This window comes from Notothenia rossii (assembly GCF_949606895.1).
Source record: "Notothenia rossii genome assembly, chromosome: 1".
Taxonomy (NCBI): domain Eukaryota; kingdom Metazoa; phylum Chordata; class Actinopteri; order Perciformes; family Nototheniidae; genus Notothenia; species Notothenia rossii.
In genome coordinates this window covers 15,723,208-15,749,003 of record NC_136912.1, presented here as the reverse complement: position 1 = coordinate 15,749,003, position 25,796 = coordinate 15,723,208, and the positions used below count along the sequence as shown (strand labels likewise).

At 38.8% G+C, this 25,796-nt stretch overlaps 1 protein-coding gene across 2 annotated transcripts in view; it reads right to left on the bottom strand.

Moving 5' to 3' along the window:
• The window catches only part of fhdc1 (FH2 domain containing 1), a 35,041-nt gene extending 10,505 nt beyond the window's left edge, over positions 1 to 24,536 (bottom strand). The window contains exons 1-6 of one of the 2 annotated variants that reach the window (XM_079687705.1): positions 24,233 to 24,536; positions 5,719 to 6,521; positions 4,846 to 4,907; positions 1,174 to 1,276; positions 955 to 1,040; positions 251 to 447 (exon numbers count right to left, since the gene is read on the bottom strand). In XM_079687705.1, the coding sequence (XP_079543831.1) occupies positions 251 to 447; positions 955 to 1,040; positions 1,174 to 1,276; positions 4,846 to 4,907; positions 5,719 to 6,216 (946 nt within the window). In that variant the 5' untranslated portion in view covers positions 6,217 to 6,521; positions 24,233 to 24,536. The remainder of the gene's footprint in view (positions 1 to 250; positions 448 to 954; positions 1,041 to 1,173; positions 1,277 to 4,845; positions 4,908 to 5,718; positions 6,522 to 24,232) is intronic. The other variant, XM_079687706.1, reaches the window with a different exon arrangement.
• Positions 24,537 to 25,796: the final 1,260 nt, after the last annotated feature.

Here is a 25,796-nt window from a genome sequence, read left to right as displayed (position 1 = left end):
TGACTTAGCCTTGTCTTTCCACTCTGTCCTTACATCACCGTTCCTCAGGTGACACATTCCTACTTCTTGTTCAGCTCAAATATCAGGGTCACCTGTCTGAGCGCGTGTATATGTGTGTGTGTGTGTGTGTGTGTGTGTGTGTGTGTGTGTGTGTGTGTGTGTGTGTGTGTGTGTGTGTGTGTGTGTGTGTGTGTGTGTGTGTGTGTGTGTGTGTGTGTGTGTGTGTGTGTGTGTGTGTGTGTGTTACTACCTTTAGTGGCGACGCGGATGACATCGATCTCACGGCTCATTACAGCACAGGAAGGGAAGAACTCCTCGCGGAGGACAATGGCCTCGATCCGAACCACAAACCTGTCAGAGACGAAGCAGAGAGCGGGTACATTTGTGAACTTAGTGTGTAATGAAAAGGAAGAAGAAGTTGACAGGCGTCCTTTATAGGTTAAGGTTCTGCAAGGAAAAAGGAAAAGCATCATTAAAAACACTTGCGGGATAGGGAAGCCTGACACATGTTATACCAGTAATTGGTTACTTCTAATCATACCACCAGTAGTGAATAGTAAAACCAACCACTATTGTTGCCAAAAAAAAAGGAACAATGAAAGGAAAAAAGTTAATAAAATATGGAAACACACGATAAATCCTATAAAATATGATAGTCATATGCTTTCTATAAATACTTTCTAAAAATGTGATCTTTGCAGGTAATAACACTTGATATTGAAGTATTGATATGTTGCAGATGTCCATTTTTGCAAACTCTTTTGTGTTTTTTTTAATTTCGAAATAAAGGCATTCAAATACAACAATTTTATATTAACAAATGTGAATGAGCTAAAAGTCGGACCCCACAACAGCCACCCTATTCCCACCAAAAATGATACAGTGCAGCCCTTTCTATTTCTATCTTCCTTTAACTGAGACAGCACTATATACACAGCATTGAAATCCACTTACTGAGGCACCTGGATCAGGAGGAACATAAAGGAATCAACCAGTGTCAGCTTGTCTGGGTCTCCTTTATATGCATGGAGTTTCTTAATCTGTTGAGGAGGAAAAAGAGACAGAGGAAGCTCAGCAGGCGCCTTCTTTTTCTCTTCATTCAATGTCTTTTGTCATCAGTTTTGGTCTTTGATACAGTTTGCTAAAAGCCACAGATACAGAATAAACACAGACCTCCTCTACGTCAGGCAGGAGCTTCAGCAGGTCTTTGAGCAGCTCTGCTCCATAAGTCTTTCCTTCTCCTTTTAGTATGTCTTCAACAATTGAGCGGTTGGATCTGAAACACAAAAAGGTTTTTTCAATTAAACTTAAAGTGAAGTAGCCCAGGAGCTTCCTTTTAACTATGGCCTTCCTGTGTTTACAAAGGAACTAAATCTGAGCCTTTCAGAATCAGTCACATTTTTAAAACTATTTCTCAAAACTAATTTAAAATAAGATATTAAAGACGACATATTATGCTCATTTTCAGGTTCACATTCTTATTTTGTGACATCTTTAAAGCTTATTTCTCAAAACTCATTTAAAATAAAATATTAAAAGACGACATATTATGCTCATTTTCAGGTTCACATTCTTATTTTGTGCCTCTACTGTGACATGTTTACATGCTTTCATTTTCAAAAACTGTTTTATTTGTGTCACATATTGATGTCTTTATGTTACGGTAGTCAACAAATAATTCCAATGGAGGCGATTCAGGCAGGGAGTGTGTAGGAGAAACTACCTTGGTGTAACATTTGAGATTTTAGTTTTTGCAGACCATTTTCATGCACGCAACATATACTGTATAACACTACAGGAAATGGAAAACCCCCCAAATGCATAAAAGGACCCTTTAATGTTAGCACATTTCCAATATGTGTTTTATTTTTTAATGTTAATGCTTTCTTTTTTTCAAATATTTTTAGGGTGTTTGATTTCTGTTTAAACTTGTATTGTTGTTATTTTTCCTTCATTGCAGGGACTTTTTGTTGTTCCTGTCTTGAAAAGTGCTTTGTAGATGAAGTTCAATTTCATTGTTCAGAAAAACAAAACATACCGACAATATGTGTACATGTTTCCTTCTTTCTACACACAACTTTCACAGATCAACACTTACTCTCAGTCATGTCTCAATACTTATAGTAACATCCAACTCTGACACACCCAAGTCTGTAGTGCTGTAACCTATGGCTGTAACCCAATTCCTGATTACCTCATTGCTATAAAAGAAGCTATGAGAAAAACATGGACAATATCCAGTAAGCGGATACCTTAAAATGTGATGCAACCAAATACAGCGGTTGTAATAAATATCACTGTTACGGGGCTTATAATATTCAACCTTTGTAAAGACTGTATCACAAACATGTTTATCTAACTCCTGAGGCCACAGCTTGATGGTTGTATTGGATTAAAGTAATGTAAATTGAATTGAATTATGTCAGCATAATTTAATTCAAGCACCTCAGCATCAAGGCTAAAACTGGTACAGAATCAAGTCTTTTTGGTATAGGTAGGTACATAATAGTGTTATGCGCCATGTCATTTTTAACCCAAATGTATGGATCACTGCTCCAATACTCCTGATATTTGTGTTTTGGAAACTGACATGAAACATTTGTAAACCATTAAAAAGAAGGTCACCTTTTCAGGTTTTTAGATTCTAAATCATTATCATCTCTTTTCTTTTGTATATTAAGAAACTAGGATTTACCCCGAAATAAACTGTCTTGCTTAACATATTTTCGTCTAGAAAGGGTGTTGTGTTCTTGTATCTCCACCATAGCAATAACAGCTAAGGCTCATGGGTATTATAGTATTTATCCAACATAACATACCAAATAAAATAAGAGATTTCTCCAAAAAAAATTCGGAAAACTAGCCAGAAAATGAAACCTACAGGATCATGTAAATAAACTAGACTCTAATGTTTCTATGTGTGGGAACAAATATGATTTTGTTTAAAAATAAAACTGAAATGGAAATGTACAGTGATTAAAATAATTCTCATAATGAGCTGCTTCTTCCACTTTGAAAGTCTTTTTTCTGAGTCCATGTACAGGAGAAGAGGGTGGATGATAATATATAGGGTAAATGCATATTAGAGTAAAAAAGCAGATGGAAAAATAAACAGTATCTGCGATGATCTCACTGCTCCCCCAGTCCTGTGGCTGACAGTCAAATGTCATTAAAATACAGTGGAGAGCCATGCAAATATACCGTCAGGCAAAAAAACACCCAACACACTTTCTGTACTCTGCTCTGGACGACTTATACAACACAATGCTGAATCCATTCGGGCACATCTTTAGATTGCTTAAACCAACTTATATATAGATTACGAAGAACTGTGGACTTTATAACTAAGAGACATTAAAGGGTTTTCCTTCATGACACAAACTGAGATTTAACATATATTCAAGAGACCAGTAATGTAGGGACTCATATATCTTGAACAGCAACATGAACATCTTAAATCTACTATAACCAAATGTGGTTACACGAAAAAGAAAGAAAGTATCTGTCTTGTTCTTTTCTCAAATTACCGTAGGATCAATATGTGTTTTCCTAAGTGATCGTTAGCCAGCGAGAAAACACTGAAAGTCAATTCACCACCCTGCCTCCTCCCTGACACTCTGTGCTCTCTATTCTTCACTGTTGTGGCCTTGTATTCTGATTTTAAAGACTGTAACATCTGCCAAACTGTTTCACAACAACTTTGTGTTTCTTCACGTTCTCCCAAATAACACAGTATACTGTATCTGCAGACAGGTGACACATTTAAGAGAGCAACGTTAAACACAGATTGTTTGATGGAAAATGTGAGTCACTTCAAAGTCTGCATATCTGATATTCTGATAATCATCCGAGTTCTAATCTATGCAACGCCACATCAGCAGTGTGACATCTACCAGACATAATCTTCATATACATTTACAATTTATCTGATGGACCTCTGCAGTTTTTAGTTCTTAAAAAGATTTTGAGGGACAAACGATGCTGTGCAGACTGTAAAGCACCCTGGTGCAAATGTGTGTTTGTGGGGCTGTGTGGGTCAAATTGACATGACTTAAAAATGACCAGTGTAGTATTTAGGAGAATGAAAAAGCAGATATGTAATATCATATTCACAACTATGTTTTCATTAGCTAAAAAACAAATAGTGTTGTTGTGTTTTCCATTACCTTTGTTTCCTTAGAATCAGCCCTTCGTATCTAAAGTACATAGGGAGCCAGAAATCTGAGATTCCACAGAAAGTTGAAACCAAGCCCTGGCTCTATAGACATCCTGTTGTGTTTCTACATTACTTTTAGGCCTTGGTTCTCTGATACACTTATGAAGGGAGGGATGAGCAAGGGGATATTTCATTGGTTGCAATCTGTAACCTCACTTTCATAACAACATTTCGGTACTCAGACCTTCTCCAGGTAAAATGATATCATGAATAAAGTGAGGACAAGTGATCGACAAAGCCTGCAGGATCATGTTCTGACTCTTAACAGTCAGAGTTTATGGTCCGATGCACCTGTTCAAAAGACTTCTGGAGTACACTACTCTCATCGATGCGTTACCTCTCTCCAAAGTGAACAAAGTAATTTCATCCCATCATATTGGCACAACCCAGCAACTGCACCTGAACTGTTCGCTAAGGTTATCAAGTAACCTGCCGGAAATGACAATTAAAGCAATCTTTACCACCATCATTAGAAAAAAACAGAGACTTGGAGAGTATATAACAAGAAGCATCAAAGCTGTTCTGAAGGCTGACTAAGAAATGTCATGTTTTGTCACATACATGAACAAACTCCCCTGAGCTTTACATAAGCAGCTCTTCCCTCAGGTAGAGAAGCAGCAGAGACTTACCTCTTGAACTGCCTCAGGAAAATGCCCACATTCATCCCTCTTTTGGAGTCAAGGATGCTGATCTGAAAACAAATAAAAGACACTGAGTGATGCATGAATGTGCTGAAGTTTGGGTGGAACACAATAAAACACACACATCCCTCCCTTCTCTTACTACTCCTGGTTGTTGTTGCTTGTGTTATTACCTAGACTACAGCCCCCACCCGCCAACACATTATCACCCTATGGGACATTGAAATTCCACCGGGCCACACGTGGTTCACACCTCCTTCATTAACAATGGCTTGCACAGGTGACTGTACAGTGTGAACATTCATGTAGAGCTTTTAAATAAGTAACTTCTGTAGTCTGAATAAAAGATGATGAGTACAGGTGGGATGCAGAAAGATAGGTAAAGAAATGTAAAATAAATGTACTTCAACATTACCAAAGATGATCAGCAACAATACTGACATCCAACCACTTGTTTTTGTAATTTATTAAAAAAAAAAGCCAAATATGTTCTGGTTCAATGATATTAATCTAACTATAATGTGCATATCTTTGAGTTTTGGAAAAAACAAGTCATTTAAGTATACCACCTTGGGGTCTTAAAGCTTGTGATAATAATTTTGACATTTAATAGACTAAACTTCCAAAAGGGTGTTCAGTAACAAATCTTGGACCAGCTGCAGTCACTGCAACACAACCTAAACATGGGCTCTTTTCATAATAATGTTATTTAACAATCTGTTTGTTCTAAAGGTAAATCCGCGGAATTATTTCCTAGATATTGGCCATTTTTAAGAGGATTGATGTATAATCACTTTGTAAGCATTCTCAATCTGACCCTCACATTAAGTCACAGTTTTTTCATGTATCTCCACCACTCACCTCGCCCTTGCTGCTCTCCTTGAAGGAGCGGGACCTGGAGACCCCGGTTGAGGCTCCAGCAGCCAGCGCGGCCCCCCGTACGCCCGCCATCGCCTCTTCCTGCTGCCCGAAGAGCTCCTCCACCGAGCGAACATCGATCTGGTACTGCTGCTGCCGCACCGACATGGTCCAGATGTTGGGCTTCCCGCGGACCTTCTCCTCCGGTATCGGCTTCCAGAAGAAGCTGCGGACGCGCCGCTTCTTCCTGGCATTGTGGGTGGTGGTCGCTGGTGGTGGAGGAGGGGGCGGAGGTGCCCCTGGAGGTGGGGGCGGCCGGGGAGGAGGAGATTCATTTTTAGAGGTGTCAGGGTCGTCGCTGAGGGAAGGTAGGGTGGTGTTAGTGTGTCCGGACATAGAGGAGGGGTCAGAGGTGGTGATGGAGGAGGCGGGGCAGCTGCTTCCCTCGCTGCAGCAGCTCTCTGGCTCATTGGTTATGGATGGACAACTCATAACAAGCATCACAGGGAGAAAAAGTCAGCACATGAGCTCATGCTGACAGTACAAAAACTAAATATTTATCTGATCAGTAGAGTCTCTTCTTTAAAATGATTTTCTTTTAGGTGCGTCAATGACGAACATCAAACTGCTGCAGGGTCTGTCCCCTCACTGCAGGAAGTCTGAAGGTGTCCCTTCATCTGGTCTCAATGAAGGGAGCTCGTCCTTTGATTCTGTCCATCTCCATCACTCAGCTGGTCATCCATCGCGCTGAGCAGAGCCTTTGAAGGTTACCTCCCAGGGGGAAAGAGCTGGCGATGGCCATGGAGCTATGAGAGCAACAAAAACAACATAGGACAGGATTATACAAAAGTAGTCATGCGTGTTGTCAAGGACAATCTGAAATAAGGGGGAAATTAAGGGGTGTGACAGATCAAAAGGGAAGGGGTACCCAGCTAAAGGGGATCACAATGAGGGAAATGGCAAATCCTATTTTATTCAATTTTTGAAGGGCTTTGAAGTGATGCTCTGGGGTGTGTAATGATCGGAGACATTACACCCACAGCTTAGCTTCTGTTACACTGTTTGGTATCATTTTTAAGAAGTTCTCATGAAACGGGAAAGAAACTAAACAAGTTGTTGCGGGTCAGAACAATAGTCTCATTTAATAATGTTATCGATTAACAATACAGAGGTTACTCTGGTCCTGCATCAGGTGGACATTCATGGCTTTGAGGTAAGAATGCATTTTTCAAATGAATAAATAAGTTGTAGTAAAACTGCCTGATCTGATCTTTTGTGTCTGTTAATTTCATTTCAATAAATTCCACGAACTTCAATCGAGTGAAAAGCAACAAAGACTAAAAGTCAAGCAGATACATTTCCTGATGTAAATCTGAGGAATCAGAATGACTGTATTTGTATGAAAAACAACTGTCAGTCTCTTATGTAATTCAGATCAGCATAATCTGTTGCCATAGTGAAGAGCCCGTCACCTTTAACAAAACAACACAATGCACCGAAAGGAGATTGAGTAATGTTTGTCAGATTGCTTTGCAAGGTTACCCTCGAAAAGAACACAAAACCACCCACAGCCACTGAAGTCATGATGTAGACCAGCAGCAAACTGCTGGATAGCAAAGCTTAATTTGTAAACGTCCTTTTTCCTAGGACCATAAATTCACTTGAACACAGTATTTTAACAAGAAGACTAACTCATGATCTAGAAAGAAGCATCATGCAGTGATAATCTGCAACCAGTTTCATTGTCATACCAGATTTAGGGGGTGACTGTTGCTAAGTGGATAGAGTGCTGGACTTCGAATCAGGGGGTAGTAAGTTCGAGTCCCACTGCAGTCAGCATGTCGTCATGTCCCTCGGTAAGACACTTCACCCCAAATTGCTCCTGTGGGGATTGTCCACAGTACTGAATGTCACTGTACTGAAAGTAAGTCACTTTGGATAAAAGCGTCTAACATGTAATGTAATTTATGGTTTATGTTAAGCATAAATGACAAACTTTCCTCAGTTCTAGATTCTCGTTTGCAAGATGTTGCTGCTTTTTAGTCTTATTTGAAATTCAACTTAATATTGGTGGATTTACGAGTCAGGTTGGACAAATTAAGTGATTTGATGGAATCAGATATTTCATCTATTTTGTAAAATTCATCTCGAAATTAATGAGCAATTATTTAATTTCTTGATTAAACAATCAATAAATATATTTCTCTACAATATTTGAGTCTTAAAATAATTACCAACATATCAGAGTGCCAACTTTTTTTGTTGTTGAAAGAAACAATAACATACAAAAAATAGTAAAAAGTATCCCTGTCAAGTTATTAGTGTAGCTCTATTGCAATATATTTAGAACATAAGTGGTTATTAATGGTGCGGTAAATGAGTATGGGAAAACATAACTAGTCTTCAACCTCTCCGTCTCTTTGTCAAATCAGCGGTGGCACTGCAGCTCTCAGTTGGAGGGAAACTGGTTGTGTTTCAGGACAACACATCACTCACTGCCACTGTTGACCAGGCTGCAGTGATCTGATACTCTACAAGGCGCAAACAAAGAAATGAGCTTCTGACAAAAACAGGACATTAATTAGAGACGTGGGGGTGGGTGCACCATAACAGGGCATTAAGGACATTTCTATCTTTCGATTCAATCAGATAACAGTAATAATAATAATAATAATAATAATAATAATAATACATCGTATCAAACCCTGCATACATGGCTAGTTTCTGCTCGTTTCTAAAAAACATCTTAGTGGTAACCTCCCATAAGTTAGCAGCTTTTTCAACCTGATACCCATTATGATTAATTAATGAGTAGACGTCACAAATGGCCTCATGTTGCTCCGCCCGTCCTCAGAGCTGGACCACACCGTCACTCATGTCTAATTCATAAGTCTGTGAGAACATCTGACCTCTCATCTCCTTCTGTGCTAAAAATGTGGCTACATGGAGTAAACACAAACAAGCCTTTTCTGTTGTCAATCTGTTCATGTCGGCTGCTTTAAAAAGGAATGGTTTTATAACAATCATGTCTGTAGCCTACGCTCAAAATTATGCTACAGCTAATAATATTAATATCCAATAATATTTTATCTAGCAATAAATTATTAAACAAATTGAAGCCATGACTTGAGATAGTCTCTAAGAAGATGGTAAAATAACCGCTGTGAGTGAAGAAATATTGAGTTTCAAACTGGGGTGCAGGATGGCGTTATTTTACCTTCAGAAAGAGCAAAGCTAGCACCTTCTTACAGGCTTTATTGTTTGCTAAGCAAACCGTCCAAGCATTTAAACATGTCACAGTGGAAGCAAAATATATATTGAAAAGGCTATCATTATCATTATCATTACTGCTATCATTTCACATCAAAACTGGACAAAACTGCCCTTAAAAGCGTTACACACCACTATGGGATGTTATTGTGAAAGGAAAGATCATACAGGGACCTGTTAGGCGCTGCCTTGAACGTTGAAAGTAGTAATTTGCGGTTGTGTTTTCGACCGGGTTTTGTAATCCCTTTTATTAAATATGCATGTTCTGCATTACATTATGGGTTTATGCCTTTTTTTTTTATATATATATTTGTTGATGGAAGAATGCAGATGTTTAAGCTAAGTTAGTAATTTTCTTAACATTTTCAAACCAATTATTTAAATGAAACCCAGTTTGAGAAAGCCTGCAAACTTTCTGTCTGCACTGTAACGGTTCAGTAAAACAGAAAAAAGCACTGAGTCAATGTTCTCAGGCACATTACTCCTGCATGTCTAAAGAATTCAACACTGTGACAGTAATTGATTTGTGGCATTGAACATTCCTTTTAACTATATTTCAAACAGCTAACGAGGCTGTGAACTGACATCCGTTGCCTAAAACGATCCACAGAGGAAACACACCTGTCAGTAACACTATACAGAACAGCCCTGAGGGGGAGAAAAGCAGTCGGTGTCCAGATTCCTCACATCCACCTGCTGCCATGAGTGAACACAGACAGACTGTGGGCTTCATCTATAGGTCCACTTGTTGTTAACCCCGAGGCATTCCCCATCAGTCTCCATTAGTGACAGGTAAACCCACCCACTGACAATACTCTTAGACAGGGAACACAGCAGGTCAAAGTTATCCTAGATGTAAAAATGGGCTCCTACAGCAGTAGTCTGCCAATGAATAGCAAGACAAATGTGAGAGGAGACCCCACCCAGGTCAACCTTTTATTCAGACTTATTGTGTCCAGGTCCCATTAACTTGCCATTGTCTTTTGTCTGTGTGCCAGAACTGCAACTAACCATTATTTTCATTGTTGATTTATATACTTATTTTGCCTAGTGATCGATTCATCATTACGTTTTTGAATGGCTTGTTCTGTATTTCCCAGCCAAGGATATATACAGTTCCTGCCACAATGAAGTAAAACATTCAAAAGTAACAATAACATTGGTAAAGCTTTTGCTTATCCAAAATCCTCATTATAATTTCCGATTCTTTTTGGTAAATCATCTACAATTCTGTAAACAGAGGTGTCTAAAAGCACTAAATGAGAGAATATATTTTGGAGGAATGGAGTTCATCCATCCTGTTGGGGTCTAAAGAGAATGTGTGCCAAAAGCATTTTTTTTTTGTCTAATACTTGCATTTTTCAAGGCAAGGCAAGTTTATTTATATAGTACCTTTCAACTCAAGGCAATTCAAAGTGCTTTACAAAAAATGAAAGACATTAAGAAAATGGCATTTAAAATCAGTCATTAAAAAGAAAAGATAATAAAATAAACATTAAAAGAAAAAATACATGGATAAAAGTTACAGTGCAGTTTAAGATGTGAATAGTTCAATTAAGAGCAGCGACAAAAAGAAAAGTCTTCAGCCTGGATTTAAAAGTAGTCAGAGTTGCAGCGGACCTGCAGGTTTCTGGGAGTTTGTTCCAGATATTTGGAGCATAACAACTGAATGCTGCTTCTCCATGTTTAGTTCTGACTCTGGGGACAAAAAGCTGACCCGCCCCTGAAGACCTGAGAGATCTGGATGGTTCATAATTTAGCAGGAGGTCAGAAATGTATTTTGGGCCTGAACCCTTCAAAAGCATGGACAAGTTTTTCCAAATCCTGCTGTGACATCAGTCTTTTAATCCTAGATATATTCTTTAGGTGATAGTAGGCTGATTTAGTAACTGTTTTGATGTGACTGTTGAAACTCAGGTCAGAGTCCATGACTACACCTAGATTTCTGGCTTTATATGTTGTTTTGAGCATTGCAGACTGAAGCTCAGCGCTAACTTTTAAACGTTCTGCCTTGGCTTTAAAAACCATTACCTCAGTTTTATCTTTGTTTAATCGGAGAAAGTTCTGACACATCCAGTCATTGATTTGTTCAATGCACTTACTCAGTGTTTGAATTGGAGCATAGTCTCCTGGGGAAATTGTTACGTAAATTTGTGTGTCATCCGCATAGCTATGGTAACTTATTTTGTTGTTTTTCATTATCTGAGCCAGTGGTAGCATGTAGATGTTAAAGAGAAGAGGCCCCAAGATGGAGCCTTGAGGTACCCCACATGTCATATTTGTCAACTCAGATGTGTATTTACCTATAGAAACAACGTTTTTTCTGTCCTTTAAGTAGGATTCAAACCAATTTAGAACTGTTGCAGAAAGTCCCACCCAGTTTTCTAGTCGGTCGAGTAATATGTTGTGGTCAACAGTGTCAAACGCAGCACTGAGATCTAATAATACTAACACTGAAGTTCTGCCACTGTCTGTGTTTAAGTGGATGTCATTGAAGTCCTTTACAAGAGCAGTCTCAGTGCTGTGGTTTGGACGAAAGCCTGACTGGAACACATCCAAACAGTTATTTAAATGCAAGAAATTACTCAACTGTTAAAAAACAACTTTTTCAATGATTTTACCAAGAAATGGCAGGTTTGATATGGGCCTGTAATTGTTCATTACTGAAGCGTCTAGATTATTCTTTTTTAAGAGCGGTTTAATGACTGCAGTTTTCAACTGTCTCTATAAAAGAAAAACTATGTAGACAGACCTCCGACTGCCTGCCGGATTGTTTTTCTTTCCTTGTTCTATAAAAAACCCTTTTCTGCAAAACTGAAAAAGGATTTTAACCGGAGGTAACTGTCAACAAGGATCCAGGGGGCCACTAAGTCCAAAACAAATAAAATCCGCTCTCACTCATAAATGTGTAATGCTGAAGGTCAAGGCGCCACCGGTGCTATAATAATCCCCTGTTGCTAACTTCTAGTTCAATTTCCTTAGGGTCAGTGAACACCCTGCAGAGCCGGGGTCTTTCACTGACACCGTGGGGGCAAAGAGGTGGGCTCAAGAGGAATTTGGCCGTTCCTACTTCATCATCATTACCATGGAAACTCTCGTTAGCAGAGCGACGTTGTGCGTACGGCTCAGTGGGATGCCGCTGTCGGACCTGTTTGTTTTTGATCTTTCAACCACCTTGATCTCTTCTTGTCCAAACGGTGTTGAGGGGGGAGTCAATTATGGGACTTTGGTGAGTTATTTTAGTACTCTATACTTATTTTAGACCTGCTAGCTATAGACCATTAGTCCTGTTTGTTGATAGATGAGTTGAACACATTTAGAGTTGTATCAGGAGATTAAGGAAGCGTTATGCACAGGTTCAAGCAGGAATAGATCATTATAATTACATCAGATTGGGATTTGATTGTGAGCTTTCCCTTCAACAATCGCAATCCTAGAGATATTTAAACTTGCTGTTTGTACCTCTCCTGCTTCACCCCTTCACCACTTCAAAAGTAAAGGGTTTTATGGCACCCAAAGGGAAACTTTGCATGTACATCCAAATGTACGTCTTACAATTGTAAGGTACGATTCCCAGCCCCTGCAGCCGGCCCTATTGTGGGGAACGGGGTTTCCCCTTTCCTGTAGTGTGTTTATATAAGTTTTTGTGCATGTAAATGGTCTGAAAGAATGAAATTCCTTTGTTCCCACAGATCCCAGAAGTGTTAAAGTGTCCTTGGGGGCATGATACTTAACCCCAAATGTCTGACAGCTATGTAACATGTAATGTAATAATAAAGGGTTCTACACACAAAAAAAACTCACGGATTAAAGTACAACTACATTTTCAAATATTATAAACAAATACATTATCGGTGTATCTTAGCACTAGCTAGAATTGTGGGCCTTCCACAATAAAAAGTACTAAATGTCCATTTGGGACCCTGTTCACAGCTCTGGCTTATCTCTCTGATTGCCATGCCTTGTTTACAATGAAAGGACTCACAATAGACTGAGCGTAGAGCATAGTCTCAGCCTCAAAACACACACAGACACACACTTCCCTGGTGACAAATGCCCAGATACCAAAGACAAAAGGGCTGTGTTGGCAAAAATGCTCTTTTCACACACAGAGGATATTAAATGACACCTTTAAGGAGCGTGCAGCAAACAGACAAACGTTGACAGTACAGCAGCGGTTCTTGGCAACAGCAAAGGGGCTGAGGTTTATCGTTCAGATGTAGCAGAAGGTGACAGACTGCAGTGCTAATGTATTCAAGCCTTATAAATCTGGTCTGTTACATAAATCTCATTAACCTTCCAGCCTTTTGCTCGAACAAGATTTACCAAACTCAGATTAAGTGTATGTTGCTTCTATGTAGAATCTTTAAAAAACATGTGTTTGTGTCTGGACAAATGTGCCAACGTTACAAACTAAATATGAAATATTAGCTTAACTTAAGGCCATTTATCACCTCGAGCCACTGGCTGTGCACCACAATACCCTGATAAAACACAGCAGAAAAAAGATGTCTAATTGGGAAACACTTTGGACAAGGAGTCTATTATTCAGAAAATCCTGGATTTATCATACTTTCAAAGATTGAGCGCATGGTACCGTGATGTCTGTATTTTTCTGTCTGAACTCTGGCAGAACCTGACAGGGTAAATTATTCATGCCCACATGAATAAAGTAACCTCTCTTCTAACCTAACTGCTGCTGTCCTGAGGCCTCTCAAGGCTGCCGACCCGGAGGAACCTCACCTGGGTACCTTTATGGCTTATGGTGACATATTTATAATGCAGGGAGCAACATGTTGTTCAAGGGTAAAATAAATAAAACTCTGTGACTCAAAAACAGATTGTATGCTACTTCAGGTTTTCTGCAGGTACATCTAAATACTTTTTTACGACAAAAAATATAATTTCATCGTCACACCGCCAAACTATTAAAGTTATCAATGAAAACCAGAAGGGTTAATATGGCCATTACATTCTTTACTCAGTGCATTAATGTATATCATTTTCTTTAAGGGTGTCGCAGTAGTATAAATTCTAATCATTAATTAATAATAGAAGACAACCAGGACTCCAGAAAATGTACAATTAAAGGCCACATGTTTTAAAATGTCAGGGGTTTGGAGCATTTGCAATTTCCCAGTCAGATTTTTGCTAAAAAAATTGTTTAAAACCAACATTACTGACTGCTTAAGACAAGAAAGAGTATTTTAGACATTTGAAAATGTAATTAGATTTAAGTTAATTGACAAGAATGCTTTGATGCCTTGCAGACACCCTGTAGCTGGATATTCTTCACCAAACAACTAAATTAGCTCCTAATCACTATCGAGGGATTAATGACTTAAAACACTAAAGCTTTCAGTCCTTGTCCATTGACACAAAGCATTAAAGATTTGGACTCCAGTTGAGCAAATACGCCTCTGAACATGTCAGTACATTGTCTCCGAGCTGTCAGATCAGATAATCCTCGTACTCCCTTCAACTTTTCTTCAAAAGGTTTCAGAGTTCAAAGCACTGCTCCTCCCATGGCCTTTATTTTCTTCACCATCCCTCGTTCAATCCATTATAAAAGCCAGAAGTAATTATAAAGAACCAAAAAGGGTACATTTTAAAACACTGATGTTTGTGAAAAGAAACTTGGTACCACTTTACAATAATACTACCTTTATAAAGGATTCATAAAGGGTTTATAATCAAGTTATTAATTAGGTTGTAAACACTTTATTTAAGAACCATTTATAAACCAGTTCTAACGTAGTTTTCATACATCAACACAGGCTCACTATTTGGCAAGATGACTAAGCCTTATATTGGCACTAGCTTACTTCGTCTTCTTCATCAGTCAGCATCCTTGGTATCTGTTGTTCACTGAGTTGATTCTCCCCCCTTCCATTTTGATGTTTCTTGGCATCTCTTATGACTATTTATTTATGAGTTACTAACATTTATAACTGCCAAAAGGGAGCCTTATTGTAAAGTGTAAAACAAATCACCATGTATTGAGTACTACCATTTATAATTTGTTGAAGCGATATTAAGCCTTAAAGTTATGCATAAATTAGGGCGTGCTCACGTTGAGTTACAGGTCTTTCCAGTGACTTCTGCTGTTAGCTTTCTGCTCTGCTAGCAGCGCCGTGATGCTACAGGGGCTCCGCCTGCTCAGCTCATCCGGGGAACATAACTTGAACTCCGCGTGTTTGTTGTGCTGGTGCCTTGTGGAATATTCTTCATGCTTATATCGGACTATTGTGACTCGCTCTGCGGTTAAAACAGACGGTAAGTGAATGCAGTTTGGCGGTAAGTGAAATTCGAGTACTTTATTTATGTATTGCTTATGTTTTGAGTCAACTAACGTTAATGAATGTTAAGGCTTGGGTTAACATGTAAGCAAGTGGTAGCTACATCTGTGCTAATGATGCTAATCGTAGCCTCCAAGTTAAACCTAATAGAGAAGTGTTAAGCATTAAGTGGGATAATATTGTAGAATAAACGGCTTCTGTTTGAGGTTGGTAAAATAAGGTCATACTTGTTATTCTCACTTATCTCTCAAGTTAGAGATATTTTATTAGGTAGGTAACTTTATGCATCGCTAAGGTTAATTTAAATGTGCTATTATCAATTATGTAGACAAGCTAACGTCAAAGTAGTGTTGAAGAGCGGTGTAGTGTATGTGAAATTAACTTCACAATAAGATGTGTGTATATTACAAATAATAATGTCATATTTCAAGATGATTACTTAGATATTACAATATAGGATAATATAATAATATAATTATATATAATAATTATATATAATATAATATGGTTGGTTGAGCTGGAGTTCATTATTGAGGTTACACGTTAACGTCACAGTCATATCTGAAGAACGAACCCAAACCTTGTTCTTTTTATTAATTGTATTACCAAATTGGTATCAAATAAATAGTAAGCATTAGTAATACCAATGCTGATAAAGTAAACTATTTTATTTGAGTATTTGTGTCTGGGAGAAGGTACTGTACCCAGTTCCTATGTTCGGCAGTTATAGACTGGGCTTTCTTCTACAAGAGAATACAAAAAAAAATCAATATGGACCATTACCGTATAATTATCCTTAAATTATTTTATACAATGCACCTAATAAACAAGTATGGCATTTTGAAACATGATGTGCAACCATTTTTACTGTAATTTGTGTGCATTTTGTTGTTAACTAAGATTATGTCATGATTTAGTTTTTGTTAGTATGCACGTGGACGCTTTGGACATGCCTGGAGAAGGAAGAAATGGGCCTTTGGAATGATGGGAGTTAAAGACAAAAGGTGGAGAGTAGTGTTGAAACTAGTGGAGAAACGATGCCACCTTGCCCCTCTGATTGGACGGCATTAATCAGCTACAGGAAGTGGCATTATTAGGGATGAGTGGAGGGCATACAGGAGAGTGCTGTGTAACATGGGGTACAACCACTACCATAAACCACAGCAGGTGGTTTGTGAACCCCCAGACGGCAGTCATATCCAACATATAGAAAGAGCTTGGTCGACCGTCAAAGGACAGGTCCGTAGACTGAGAGGAAACCGTACAGAGAGTGTGTTGGAGGAACACCTCAAGGTTCTTGAATGGTCATCTTGGCTTGGCTCTGCTCACCCTGATGGACTGCTTTTTCAAGGATATACACAAAGCCTTTCCAGTCTGAGTACCATTATTTCTTACCAAGTCTTTCATTTATGTCTGAGAAAAGCTTTTATGTTTAAATATGTGTATCAGTCATACTAAATAGTCATTATTCTTTTAGTCCTGATTTTCTTGATGTGTGAATAAAGTGTTTTGCTTAGCTCTGTTGCATCTTACTTTGCTTTTCATGTGAAAAATGTGTATTAGGTCAGCGTGAATGTTATAACTCATTCACAAATTGACATGTGTATTAAACTTAAAAACAACGCACCCTTTCAGTAGTTATAAATGGTAGTAACTCATTAATAAATGGCGATATGTTTCACACTTTACAATAAGGCTCCCTTTTGGCAGGTATAAATGTTAGTAACTCATTCATAGATGGTCATAAGAGATGCCAAGAAGCATCACGATGGATGGGGGGAGAATCAACTCAGTGAACAATAGATACCAAGGATGCTGGCTGATAAAGAAGAGGAAGTAAGCTAAGTAGCCAATATAAGGCTTAGCAGTACAGATAAATGTGGGCTCACTATTTGGCAAGCAACCGGTCACAGTTGCCCTGTCTATCTCATGTCTTATACAAGCTTATTAATGATTTAGTGTTCACAACTTAATTAATTAATTACAAACTATTCGTAAACCCTTAGTCTTATTGTAAAGTTGTACCAAAAACTTCAAATAATGTTTCAGAATGACTCAGGTTGAATCTTGAATTAAGGCTGACCTATTTGTTATAAGTACAGGTTTAGCAACCTCAAAACAATGATACAGTGGTCTCTTCAGAGAGGATTAACACGGCTCAAACAAAACCGTACAGTTTCTTCACTCTCAAATCTGCAAACTGGTGTTAAGGGGATTATTACAAGGGTTTATTTGTCTAGAGTAAAGCATACATTCCTATGAGGCCATGGTACAACTTAGCACCCCATGCCATATGGAACTTAACCTTATTGTCTAACATGGATCTTTCCAAAACAACTTAACCTTTGTTTTGTTGGTCAATGATAATTGAATATACCAATTTTACAGAATCTAGTATACAACGTTTCTAATTGTAAGAGGCTGGGAATAGAGAAGTGCTCTGGGAAATGACCTCTCCTGCAAACAGCATATTTTTTAAGTTTTAAAGGTTTTTGTCCTTTTAAAAACAATCAGGTTGGCAATGACTGTAAAAACCACCTAAAAACAGTCCCTGAAGTTCCTCTGCCTGGACTCAAAATTGGCACACAATTCACAAAGGTTACTATAAATAGACTGCAATCACCCTCCATCTCTCTGCATCAAAGTCCCATTCAGTGAGAGTGGGAAGCTGTCAGCTGGACGTGACAGCACAGTCTTTTTAATTCATAAAGCCTCATAGACAGCTTGATTATAAACCTCCCACAACTAATTATTTAGTTATTGTAATTGAGCAACAATGCTAGAAGAATCCATGTGTCACATTTTCCCTCCAAGTGATATCAAAAAAGTGACAATGCAGTTATGATTTATTGTAGGGAGATCAGTCAACATTGAATCTTTTCTAATTGGTAATAGCCAATAATTTGGGTTTCTGGCTTATGTAGTACATTCAGGGAAGACAAGCTTTGGCTATTTTGGGCACTATAAGTTCTGATTAATGTGTCATAAAAAAGAGTTGCATGTTGCTGTACCATCTACTAACTGAGCTTCTAGTGATGATGATGCCCTAAAATTAAAAAGTATATTACCATTAGTTTAAACTGGTAAGAGAATAATAAGCTGTCATTCTTGAACAAATAGTCAGGATGCCATATGAACATTGGGAAGGGTTTTTTTCTTGATGTAATCATTGCTACTTTTCATACTCGACTTTAACAGATTCCTTCCCGATGTGTTTTAATATAAACAATTGGGGGACAGTATCTGCAGTCCTTCTGTGCAAAAATGTATTCAAAAGGTGTGTCTATTACATAGATAACCTATTCTTTTGTAATCTTTTTAATAAAGAGAGGGAAAGAAAGCATTATTCTGCAGACTGCTGAGGCAGAAATTATGTCCAACTTGTATTTTCTATTAGAAGCCTTACTTTCTGTTGACACCAAGAATGATTCATATAGGATATATTGGAATTAAAAGCTGAACATTGCCAAAACACAAGGATTGCCAACACAGTCATATTATAGCTTACGTCAGCTCGTATAGCACAGTATAATAAAAAAGACACTTCTCCCATGCTCAAAAACTGCCTGGAGAATCCAAAGGAGATTAATATTATATAGACATTTTTATTCATTGGGATAAACCCCTTGATAGCAACAATAGCAACAACTTACAAACATACATAAACAAAAAGACAAAATGCAAAACATGACACACAAGACAAACCACATACAGTCTGTTAAGTGAAATTCAAGCAATGCACACAATCATTACAATTTGAGAGTCGAGCAAATCAGTTTCATCAATATCAGTTAATAACAAGTACAGACCAGTTGAAAGTGAGATAACAATGCATGTTTAAATATACCCAATGTTGCAAGAGATCTAATAGCAGCAGGTAAAGTATTCCAGTCAGTTGGGGATTTGAACATGAACGCTCTTCTGCCAATCAATTTTTTAGCAGAGGGGACAGAGAAATAAATCTGAACAGAATGTCTAACTTGATGATTTGGTGAGTAGGGTACAAAATACTGCTTTAAATAAGGGGGATAGTTAAGATAAATGCATTTAAATATCAGCTGAAGCCAATGCATGTGTCTTCTTACATTTAAAGAAGGCCATTTAAGTTGGTTATACATTGTGCAGTGATGTGTACGAAAAGGACAACCAAGAACAAATCTGCATAGTCTATAGGCTATGTTGAGTGGAGCAAGATCTGATTTATGCGCATTTTGGTAGACAACATCACAATAGTCCATAATCGGAAGAATAAGTTGAGAAGCAATTCTCTTTCGGACACTGAGCGTAAAACAATTGCGAGAGCGGTGTAAAACACTGATTCCGTAATTGCCTTTTTGTATTACATGCTTTATATGTAGTTTAAATGAAAGTTCAGAGTCTAGCCATACACCAAGATATTTAAAGCTATCAACTTTATGCAGAGAAGTGCCATCCTTACATGTTATTACTACATTAGGTTTGGATTTGAGCTTCTGCCTGGTACCAAAGACCATGGTATAAGATTTTGTTTTGTTAAGCAGTAGTTTATTGTGTGATAGCCAGTCCTGTAAGATATTAAAATCCGATTGAAGAGAGATCTGAATTTGTGAATAATCTGATTTGGATGAATATATGACAGTGTCATCAGCATAAAGTTGAGTACAACACTTAATGAGACAAGAAGATAAATCATTTATGTAAATAGAGAACAGAAGTGGGCCCAGAGTTGATCCTTGGGGTACACCCTTTTGTTGGATCAACAGGTCAGACTGTTTTCCATTAACAACCACACATTGCTTTCTACTGTGAAGGTACGAGTTAAACCATAACACTGTATTATTAGAAAGGCCAATGCCGTGAAGTTTATCCAAGAGCAGATATCGATCAACGAAATCAAAGGCTTTTGTCAAGTCAATAAAAATGGCACCTGTGAGTTCACTATCATCTGCAGCAGAGTACAAGTCATTCGTAAATTTAAGTAGGGCAGTTGTTGTGGAGTGATTAGGCCTGAAACCAGATTGAACCCGAGAAAAATATTATAAGTATTGAGATAATGTGAAAATTGATTATAAATTATTTTCTCCAAAACTTTGGAAATAGAACAGATTATAGAGATTGGTCTATAATTATTTGTATCAAGTAAATCACCACCTTTATGCAGTGGAATGATGCGTGCACATTTCCAAATAGTCGGCAACTGACAGGTGGACAAAGACAGGTTGAACAAATCAGCAAGTGGGTACATGAGAATATGGGACGCCAACTTTATGAACCTGTTTTCTATACCATCGAGTCCTGCACTGCCATCCACTTTTAATTCTGTAATAGCATTATGAACTTCGTGTGGTAGAATCTTCTTAAAAGAAAAAGAACTGTTGCAGTATGAGTTACTATTAGAAATACCAGTCGTCAAATAGGAGTCAGATAGTAGTGTGGAACATACATATATTGACAAATATTAAACCCCTCAAACTGTGTTGTTACTGCAGTCCCATCACTGTGCCTCCTCGTGCTTCACAAACACCTGCAGAGTCAGGGAAGGAGGGATTTTGTAAAGACTATGTGATGCAGTTGCCCCCAACACAACATATCCCCCCCAGCTTAGCATAAGTCTGGTAATAACAGCCTGTGTCTGAAACGAGGTTTTCAGATTTGAAAGATTAAAGCTGCTAGTTTGCAGAGCACGCGATGCTGCTCTGTCAATGACTGTTTAACCAGGATTCACAGGGGTTCAGCTAAGACTAACATGAAGGACTATACCACCTGTAATACATGTTAAATCACCGCTTTCAGCTAACCTGTAAGTGAGGAGGGAATTCATCTAAGTATATAACCACCAGTAAGACTTTTCTAAACCAAAAGAAACAAGGAATTTGAGTTAACCCTCTTAACAACTAAGCGAGCAAAAACAAAAATCTTTACTGTTAAACAACTGATGATTCAGTACCATGTATGAGGATAAGAAAATACATCTTTCATTTCATGACAAATCACCCCCTAAAATTACTACAGGGAGCATTTTCAATGACGCTGAATATAATAATATGCAGGTTAACTGATAATAAAACAATCATCAGTTGCATGATGATACAAACCATGAGACGCCATTCAGATATTTTACAACAGCATAAACTCAGTTGAGGTTTAGGAACAACTGCATAATACTGAGGTATTTCTAATATATTCTCCAACCTGTTTTTACCAATAAGGATAGACTTAATATTAAACAGCTTTCAGTATAATGCAATGCAAACAAAGAGTGCTGATCGTAAAGTTAAATCAACTTCCCTCTACCAGAGTTTCAACAAGAACTGATCTTTATGGCCTTTATTTTTTTATGGCAGCACTTTTGTACGAGAAAGCTTTTTTTTTGTCTAGCAAATGAGAGTGAATATTATGACTTCAACTCATCAGGTAAACACAAAGATGCTCAGTTGTTGCTTAACTTTATGTCATCGTACCATATGGCCAACTTCTAGGATTGCTTCAAACGTAGTTCACAGAGCCTCTTCAGAAGTAAATTAAACTTCAGATCACAAAACAAACAGTGAATCGCCTAATACAAAGGCACACCCAGAGAAAAGGTAAACCATTAGAAACAGGAAGCCAGTCAGGCGAGATAATGACGAGAAGGAGGGAAGAGATGGGACACACAGAGTACACCATCTGAATGGCTCCGGATCAAAAACAGAGCTTTGAGTCTTCTTCTGTTTGTTCTTTTGTTAGCAGGCGATCAGTGTCTGGCCTGCAGCAGACCACTGCGTCTGTACCACCTCTGGATCTGCTCTCCAATTGTTGCTTCAGAAATCTGAGCCTCGTGCCAGGATCAGCTTTAGGCAAATCTCACTGTACCACCAACGTCTGCCATATACTTACAGATTAATCACAGCCTTTCGAGCAGAATAATACACGTACTGTTTGATTTAGTGAAAGCTCAAGCAACAGATCCTGAGCAGAGTGGTAATGACAAACAAAGGTGGCAAATAAAGCAGGTGTTCACGTCACCATAGTGACAACTGCAGGGAAACGAGAAGGAAATGCAAACATGTTTACATGGCAGTGGGGAAAAGTGTTTGCCCAAGGGCCCGGAGGCATACAACAGGCTTCATTAGAATATCATTTAATACCAATACTTACAGTGTATTTATACGGATCACATTACAGCCTCTTGGAAAACACAACAGGAGCCACTGAGAGAAGTTCCTAAATCCCCTAAAACAATATTTATAAATATAGCATCTGTGGAGGAATTATATGGGTATTTTACCCCAATGTCTTAGGCATAACATACTTTTGGCAGACTCTTAAGTTGTATTTTGGACTTTATTTTATTTATTAGACAGTTTATGGCTGAGAGATATGGGTGGTCACAGGGGTGGGAACTGAGGGCACTTTAATTGTCTTCCTCTTTTCTTTCTTCCTTTGTTATGGATTTTATTTGTTTACCGTTTTTCATTGCAAACTAGGACAGATTTTCAGGCAATAAAAAACACTCCAGTTGACCCAAGTTGGCAACAACTATTCAGCCTCTCTCTTGCTCCCACATACATAAATCAAGACCCCCAACATCTTCCTACTCGGGAATGACGTCAGAGAATGGAGTTTTCCATGCATGTTAGGCTCTGCTTCCACAGCAACCGGACACACACACACACACACACACACACACACACACACACACACACACACACACACACACACACACACACACACACACACACACACACACACACACACACACACACACACACACACACACACACACACACACACACACACACACACACACACACACACACACACACACACACACACACACACACACACACACACACACACACCTCGCTTGGCGTGACCCGGGGAGAAACCCTTTTTTTCCACGGGGGTATTGTTCCCAACACTTGAATGGATTGCCCTCTAATTCATCTCAGCATAGTGTACAAAAGCCAAGGAACCCAGGGTCTGAGGTTCAGAACAAAACCAACAGAGGCAGAGTTATAAAGCCATGCTGAACTAACAGGCTGAGGTTGGGACAGAAAGTTCTGTGAGTGGATCCACAACAACCCCCGCAACACCAAAACAATGCCTACACTCTAACATACGAATACATGTCCATCAGATATGTTGGTTTCTGTTTTATCCTAGCAACCAAAATTCATCTAAAGCAAATTAGCAAAAACTGTCAGATCTGAAACTGCTTTGTTGAAGAAAATAACGATTTTGTGGGAAAAACATGTCCATACTTAGTATTGGTAAAAGTACTAATGTATAAACATATAACACACATATTTGACCATTTCATAAAGAGACTACTAACTGAAAGCAAAAACCAGAAATGATTACCCCAACATGAAAACCCTAATACTTTAGCGACAACAACAGTATCTTTAAAAAAAAAAGTGTGGCTGTATTTACATATTGTGAAAAAAACATGCTGTTTCACGTTTTGTAATACAATAATAACTTCCAATAGCCACCTTTTAAGGCTGCTATGCCTATTAATCTTTTAGATGACAATATGGTCACATGAATAAGGTGTACATGTGTAGGTACAATATTCCTTATTCATTGTGTTATAATCTAAATGTTGAGCCATCTGGTTAAATTGTATGTGATCAGGTTCTTGAATCAAATAGTTAAAACACTGGACAACAAGCCAGTGTTTTGTTTGTGCTTACATTACCAACACACAGCAGAGCAACAGATTCAGGCCTCAAACTACAACAAATCTTCATTATGTAATTGTGGACCTAACTGCATAGCAGGACACCTTCTGTTGTCACCTTGTCACAGGCAGATATAAACAGTACCAGGAAGGTTACATCTCTCTGCTTTTCTTTGCTAAAGAATAAGCCTGCAGACTCCACTCTCCCCCACAATGACTTTCCACAGCACAGTTGTAGCAGGTCGTTACATATTTCCATCCACACACACAGCATGATGCGGCGGTATCGTCCTGCTGGACTTACCGTGGGGTGAGAGGGCTCGCCGGGACACGTATGGCGCTCCGACACCGTTGAAGTTAGTGGTCGATACTTTTCAGAGGAGAAAATCTGTGTTGTTTCAGGTTATTAGCCGGTCAGGTGCACTGGAGCTGGTGTCTTGGCCGAGCTGCAGCACACACAGTGCGGAGACACTCTCCGGCAGACGGCGGTGATGTGAGCGTCCTCGTACGTGATTGGACCAGGTGGAATAGGCGCGGTCCCGCGTCCCCTGCGCGGGCCACACGCAGCTTGTGACCACTGCTGCAACCACAAGGCTACCATCAGAGAAATAAACTCAGGTGGGTTCATGTAACGAGGCTCATTTAATCAGGCTCAAACTGGGCTGGAAAGTACTCAAACACTGCATTTAAGTATATATTTTAAGAAAGTAGTTAGGAACTTTTTCCATTTATACAACTTAACCATTTTTCTTCAATACAGTTTCAAGTGGAAGTACACTGACAGTAGTTCAAATGACCGGCTGCAACAGTAATAACTATGCTAACTACAACAGTAAAATGCTGTTCAAACGTCATTGTAGGCCTATCTGTAATTATATTTGAGATGTTTGTCCATTTATGTGTACACTAAGTTAGGCTACTTGTAATATTGTACATGTGTACTGATCTTGAGATAGTATCACTAGTAGCCTACTTTACTTCCATTCCTCAGGAACATTTTGTTCTTTCAGCACCATATTTATTTCACAAAGTCTGTGCTTTTTCAAAATTACATTTAAAGATCCCATGTCATGGCCATTTCTACTGATCATGATTCCATTGTTGAGGTATAGCCTACTAAAATAAATGTATATTGACCAATTTTCCAAACTCGCATTGGTTTCTCATACTACAGCATCTATTATGTGTATTCCCCCCCTCCCTCTCTGTGAGCCCAGTGGCAATCTGCGAGACAGCGAGACACCGCGGAACTCAGCCTGGGCACACACACCCGCAGCCTGGCTGGGAGTTTGTGTGTGTGCGTGTGCCCAGGCTGAGTTCCGCGGTGTCTCGCTCAGCTGTCTCGCCGACCCCACACCAGTGTACAGCTCCTCGCAGCAGAGAGCCTCGCAACGTCTCGCCGTGTGTGCGTGTGTGCGTGTGTGTGTGTGTGTGAGGAAGTCCCCGGATTGGTCCAAACGTAACGGCTCCACGGACGTTACGTTGCGTCACCATACTCGAAATACGTCACTATACCCAAGAAGTAAACAATGTAATAAGAGAAATCTCCAACGTTCTGGGTCAGCATAGACAGGTATTTTCTGTGTTAGAGTTTTACTCGCTACAGGGTGTACTTTGAGGGTTTGTGACTGCAGACCGTTCACATGCATAAAAAGCTACATAACACACAATGGGACGGGTATAACCAGAAAAGCATGACATGGGACCTTTAACCCCCAATGTTTCTACTTTGAAGGACAAAAGCAGCCTTGTTTTAGCTTGATGACATTTTTGCAATAGGATTAGAACATGTTCACTTAATTGAGATTTCAGTTGAGCGAGATGTATTTTTCTCCAGTATTTATAATCCCTCAGTGCTAGTAAACTCC